This window comes from Atta colombica, unplaced genomic scaffold, assembly GCF_001594045.1.
Source record: "Atta colombica isolate Treedump-2 unplaced genomic scaffold, Acol1.0 scaffold11, whole genome shotgun sequence".
NCBI lineage: Eukaryota > Metazoa > Arthropoda > Insecta > Hymenoptera > Formicidae > Atta > Atta colombica.
In genome coordinates, this window is record NW_017259195.1 from 790,062 (window position 1) to 796,474 (window position 6,413).

At 37.5% G+C, this 6,413-nt stretch overlaps 2 protein-coding genes across 3 annotated transcripts in view; one reads left to right on the forward strand and one right to left on the reverse strand.

The window, feature by feature from the left end:
- LOC108693814 overlaps positions 1–3,237 on the forward strand; it is a 5,460-nt gene extending 2,223 nt beyond the window's left edge. Inside the window, exons 5-10 of one of the 2 annotated variants that reach the window (XM_018202963.1) lie at positions 77–1,540; positions 1,622–1,831; positions 1,948–2,057; positions 2,473–2,687; positions 2,806–3,065; positions 3,124–3,237. In XM_018202963.1, the coding sequence (XP_018058452.1) occupies positions 77–1,540; positions 1,622–1,831; positions 1,948–2,057; positions 2,473–2,687; positions 2,806–3,065; positions 3,124–3,224 (2,360 nt within the window). In that variant the 3' untranslated portion in view covers positions 3,225–3,237. Of the gene's footprint in view, positions 1–76; positions 1,541–1,621; positions 1,832–1,947; positions 2,058–2,472; positions 2,688–2,805; positions 3,066–3,123 lie in introns of those variants that run through there. The other variant, XM_018202964.1, reaches the window with a different exon arrangement.
- Positions 3,238–3,267: 30 nt separating this feature from the next.
- Positions 3,268–6,413, reverse strand: part of LOC108693817 (sorting nexin-7-like) — a 4,290-nt gene continuing 1,144 nt past the window's right edge. The window contains exons 2-7 of the mRNA XM_018202968.1: positions 6,126–6,281; positions 5,937–6,047; positions 5,642–5,806; positions 5,381–5,576; positions 5,016–5,290; positions 3,268–4,566 (exon numbers count right to left, since the gene is read on the reverse strand). Of these exons, the coding sequence (XP_018058457.1) occupies positions 4,207–4,566; positions 5,016–5,290; positions 5,381–5,576; positions 5,642–5,806; positions 5,937–6,047; positions 6,126–6,281 (1,263 nt within the window). The 3' untranslated portion in view covers positions 3,268–4,206. The remainder of the gene's footprint in view (positions 4,567–5,015; positions 5,291–5,380; positions 5,577–5,641; positions 5,807–5,936; positions 6,048–6,125; positions 6,282–6,413) is intronic.

A 6,413-nucleotide genomic window follows, 5' to 3' on the forward strand; every position in this document is an offset into this window, starting at 1 on the left:
AATAATATATATAATATATAAAATATACTCGCAATAGCGTAATTATAATAGTATTAATCGAAATTAACTTTGTCAGAATTAGCCGCGAATTGGGATAGCTGTGTACGATGTAACTGTTTACAACATGGCCTTACGGTTCACACGACTTATGAAGTCATCTCGCCGTACCCGAAGTTTCGAGCCACAGTATGTCTGAATTATTGGAATCACGTAGTGGTCAATACAGGAAATTTCCTACATGTTCTCAGGGTAGATTTAAATATACCTAAGTCGAAGAATCAAAGAGCGTGCGATAAACAGGATAATGTTATGCATGATCCCGTCGTTCCGGACACGATTCCGCTAGACATGAGCGATGTCGAGGAGACGGATTACTCGACAAGGACAGAACGATATGAGAGTTCGGATGAGAAAGTGAGCACGCCGGAATGCGTCGATCGATCTCCCAAATGCGAATCCAGCATAGAGCACGACTTTCTAGACGAACCAATAAAATTAGACGATAAGCTAGGACACGATTTGCTATTAAATACCTCAAGCAATAATCAAAGCGACTATGTCTGTGATATAAATAGTAAGTCTACCGCTGCAGGCGCTTTAAACGTTAAGTTGTGCGAATGCTCGGACATGACTGAATGCAAGTGCCGAAATAGCAGCAGCAGTAGCAGCAGCAGCCCTGTCTCGCGGCCGGCTGGCGTCGAGCAGACGGCCATCTCAGTACGGGACAAGATCCTGCAGGATTTTTGCGAGGATACATCGCAAGAACTCAATATCGGCAGCGATCTTATCACGTTAGTGAAACATCCGTCATGCTCGCCGCGCTCGACGCCGCAGAGATTGCCCGCTGATCTCAGAGCGATGACCACGTGGTCGTTACCGATTCTCACTCCACCGTCGGACATCCTTCGCACTCGCAATTCGGAATCTAGTCACAGAATCCAGGTCCAACGCAATAACAGCCAGCAACGTCCGAGCTCGCCACAACCTGGTGCGTCGCAACGAGACAACTCCGTGGCTTCCATAAACTCACCGTTGCAATCCGTATCAATTAGTCCCTCATCCTCATATTCGTCTCGTTTGATGTCGCCGCCTATCGCCCGATCCTTTCGCCATCCGAGTCCTCGCAAGAGATCGAATCTCCATTCACCTCCACCCGTCACGGCTCAATCGACGAGAACGACGAGAGCGACGCACAAACTCATCCTCGAGGCGGAGAAGGCGTATGAGTTCACCGACGAGGCACAAGAGACGACCTGCGAAAAGCTAAGTTCATTCAGGAAGCGCCGACTTGCCGATAAGAAGTACGAGTTTTGCGATGAGACGGAAGACGCAGAGAATATAGTTCCTTTCAAGCACATACGCGATCAATTCAGACATCGCGGTACCTGCTCTATACATCAGATTCCCTCTTCCCCAGCGATGTCGCCGGTTCTACCCAATGGCCGAAGACATTGGGTCGATTCGGATCAGAGTGAATCAGACGAATTAAATCTTGCTCAAGATATTAGTATAGCCAACGACTTATCGAATACCGAATCAGGTACAATAATCTCACAATTATTATCGAAACGGAATGAGAATTCAAATAAAGTGACACAAACTTTATACGTTTATTTTCTAGCTGAAAAAAGTGTCTTACGACCATTGAATCAGAATCAGCTGTCTAATGGAAGCGTGCACAGAGATCGCGTCAGCAAATGTTGCTCGAATTTCTCGCCATTGGTTCCTAGAAATAACTTGCAATATCCTCTGATAAAATGCACCGCGCGTTTTAAACGGAGCTACATAGAACTCGATGATGAGATGATATCGGTGATCACAGATGTGGAAGGTATATATATTCAAAATTGTAGATTTGTTATTATTAATTTGCAGATATGATTTTGCAGATTATTGCTTGTAATGTTTTTTACTATAATTAGTGCTATATTGAGACAATACTTGTAGATGAAGAAACAGGGGGGTATGTAAGTTACCAGTGTGTACTTCCGATGCTCGTGCATGGTTCCGGATATGTTCAAATGCAGATGATCAGCAATAGTAAAGCGGAAAAACTGGTAAATATTTATTATTATATATTTTCAAAAAATTAAACTTTCTCGATGTGTAATTTTGTACAAAGCGAATCTCTTTAGACGATTGAAATATAAATATATATTATAATCAAGAAAACCGAAATTGCAAATTCGGCTTCGTTTTTTAATTATAAATGTTTAAACACTCATGGATTAAACATTGTTACATAAATATTTAAACTTTCAGAGAAAGAGAGAGAGAGAGAGAGAGAGAGAGAGAGAGAGAGAGAGAGAATATTATAAAATAAAAAAATAATAAAATTTCGGCGGAGACTTTTTTTCTTAAATCACTTTTAAATTTTCTGTTACTTATTGTCGAACATCCCATATATAATCAATGAAATAATAATTTAAAATAAAATATGAACGTATTTCTGATGTAACGAAAAACTTTCAGATAGTGCCATGCGTTTCTATAACACAATTGAGTTTTGATATCGAGACTTTTTCTCATCATATAGCAGATTGGATCTGCTCAAGATTCAAGAAAAAATATTGGCATTGTAGCGACTATGATATCGAAATAATTGATGTATGCGCGCTTAGCGGCGATATTATATGTTTGCATATAATGAAAATCCAAGCAAGTGAGTTATGTAGCCAAACACAATGGTAAGCACACATGCTATCCTAGGAATTACATTCGTTGATTCCTTTGCACGTTAATTTTGCATATATTACATTTTAAATAAAACAATAACAATTAATCTCAATAAATTGATATATCCAGTATTCCGCAAGAGAGGAAACAATACGAAGTCGGATGTAAGTTCACATGGAACATCGATACGAGCCAATACAGGATAACGGATGTCTTACCAATGGAGGAAGTAAAACCTGAATCCTGGAAGCCGACTATCACAAACATACCGAATTTTCGTAGCCAGTTATGGAATCCAACCCGTCGTTTGGCTACGCAGTTGCGAGAAAAGATTCAACAACCATACGCACACACAGTGCGTTTTCTTCATAACGAGATGAGCTTGGCAGGTCAGTATTTTCTGAATTTATCAAATTTTTGAAAACAAATACATCGAGTTCGTTGCAGGCGAATCTATAACCAAACTCATCGATCTGGACAATCTGGTGCAGTTCTACATAACACCAGAATACTACGTAGAACGTACAAACGACGCCTTAATGGAGTGAGGAAAGATGCAGGAGCCATCGCACTTCATTGCAAACAATAATTTATTTATTGATACAAACTCCGCCATTTTTGCCAACTCGCCGAGTCGCGGCGTATAATGTAGAGAAATGTACTCCGCATTATTAACAATACTGTGAGCAGCAAAGAGTATCTTCCCTTTCGAGCATAAATAACGGATATACAAAGGAATGTGTAAGCCATATAGGATTCTTGCTACATCTTTTTTTTTACTTGCTGCTAAGCAAAATCGATTCAGGGCGGTGCGACTCGTTTATAACTTAGATTAAAGGTACTAATTAACAACGAAGTTCTCGCAAGCGTTTTGCTCCGATTTGTAAAATTTACCAGTGCTATATACTATACATTGACGCTGTCTACGCTATCATGGTAACTACTGTACTTTGGTAACTAGTAGATATAGATGACAAAACTGATTGTCAATAAATGTATTGTAATGTGATTCAAAGTAAGAAAGAGAGAGCGAAGGGAAAGGCGTGATAATTGTCTTGATATATTTTGGTCCCCAAAACTAATTGATGATCTAAACCTCTAAAAAAAAAAGAACGTCAAGATGTACAAGAAAATTGTTTTCTTGTACATGATATATACCGAAACATGTCCTGCATGCGTGTAGGACCAAATGCATTATACTTAATTCACAAGGTTATTGTATCATAAAGGCGAATTTTTGCAGAATTTTAGAGTTTTGATATTAGCGTATTATAATGTGCATTAAATGCAACTTTCATCGTCATTAAATGCGTGCGTCATGTCGCAAGTACTGCATAATTTTTCTTTTTCGAAAAATGACGATTCAATTTTAAAAGCAATGATATCGAAACTGATGATAGATCATTTTATAGATTATAATAAACTTTGTGTCATTATTTAATAGAGATTCTTTTAAACTGGTGTATTACCTTCGTATATATAACGAATATTTATTCTATGTCCTTTTTGAGTGGCGAAAAGACTAGCGGTTCAAACGGGTATCTTAACAGGCGGCCCTACGTTAACGTCAGATCCAATTCCGTCCAACTTAAGACCGGTAAGAATTTCCTCCCACGCGTTCATGCACTGTTGATAATGTCTGATATGTCGATCAGTCATCGTGATCAGCATGTTCTTCAGATCTTGCTGCTTCTCCACGTTCCACCTCTGAAAATCGCTTCGCAGATTTTCATTCGCGCACTCCACGCGATCCTGTAGTATCTCCGCTTGTTTGGCTAATCGTGGAATAGCTTGACCGAGTCTTTCCAATTTTTCGTCGCGAGATTCCGCTTTCCATAGGGATCCGCCCCAGCCTTGTGCCGGAATCGTGTAATTTGTATTTCCTACCAACTACACAAATGCAATTAAATGTAACTACAATTAACTGCCTACTTTTTTAGCAACATAAAATAGCAATATAAAATACAAGTAACTGCCTACTTTTTAGCAATATAAAAATATAAATAATATTTATTAATTTCCTTAGATTAAAAAATCTAAAACTGTAGTGTATTATACATACATTAGGTATGGGAAAAAGTTCGTGGCGTTTTTTTAATGGGAAAAACGCCACGAACTTTTTCCCACACCTAATATATTGATACATATTAGGTGTAGTAAAAAGAAATCCATTATTTTTTCCAATTTCATGCAAAAATAATGGATTTCTTTTTACTATGCCTAATATATATATATCAATAATTATAAGCCGTTATTGATATTTAGAAATATATTAAGTTTTCTTTTTAACTAACTTAAAAAAAGATTACAAAAGAGGAAGATATAAGCGAGGCTTGTACCTGATCCTTTTCTAATCTTCTTTTAGCCAATACATCGATTGTTATCTCATATTCAATCTGCATCGAATCACGGCGGGACAATGCATTCTTGACCGCTTCAATGTATGAAACATACTCGCGTTCGTCGTTAGGAACGTTTTCCAGAAGTTTCTGATGAGCCATTGCGTTTGCTTCTACCGCTTTAGCGATTGCTAATAAAATGGGTGTGAGTTCTGGTTCTGAAGTTGCCCACAGTGTGAATATGGGATGCAGTTGATGAAGCTCCAATAAATAATCTATTGCGTTACAATGTACAACATGAAAAATAGCTGAAAACTATTTTATTATATGTACAACATATATTTATGAGCAATTTTTGTGCGCACCTTGCCTCTCTTTATGTATGCGATGATTAATTTTATCTATGGCCGACAGCTTTTCACCCAATGCTGTACAATAGTCCCGAATCTGTTCGAACTCTAAGTGACGTTGCTTCATCGTATAAGTACTTGCTATATTTTGCAAAGAATCTGTCACTTTTCCGAGCACATTCCCGCGATTTTTGCGATGAACGAGAAATTCCTGTAATTGATTTAAACAGTAATTGATTTAAAGTTGATATAATTCTACAGCAATGTCATACTTACCGAAGGTTTTGTTGTCAGAAAAATATGGAGATTTTTGTCACAACTCAGAATAGGATGATTCACGACTCTATTTAGGAATATATGCAAAAGCTTCATACGCGCTATGATAAATTCTTTGGAATAACGGTCCAGTTGGGCGAGCAACGTATGCTTACCTGGCATTGGCTGTAACAAAATCCGAGATTTATAATTTTTTAGCCTCTCTTCGATGTATATCATTTCAATCATATGTATCTCAATTATAATTTATATACCATATATATTTTATATATCAAAAATAATAACGAAAACTTACTGGTATAATATGTGTTGGATAAGAATCCACTAATTTCTGGCGCAGCCAAATGAAGTCATTGTATCGCCTGCGAACTACATATTCTCCTTCCTCAAACTCTAGACGTGTAGTCTGCAGAATTATTTAATATTATTTTTATTATTTACATTATCAGAAATTGAATTGAATCATATTGTGAAAAAGTCGTACCCTAGTCGTTATACGAAATGTGATATAGGTCTCCAGAGTTTCCAGGTGTTTCTGCGGATTGTCTACTTTCACTTGCAAATCTCGCGAATCTATCTGGAAGTCTGATATCTCTTGATCCGGCAGAGTAGAGAAGCTATCGATAGAAGGAGACGCAACCTATAAGATTATAGAAATTTCTTAATATTTATTGATTAATAATCAATTGCAGGGAATTTTTTTACAGTTAAATTGTCATGTGATGGTCAAACATACAAAATGAAAAAAGAACATGAATCTTTCACACGTTAT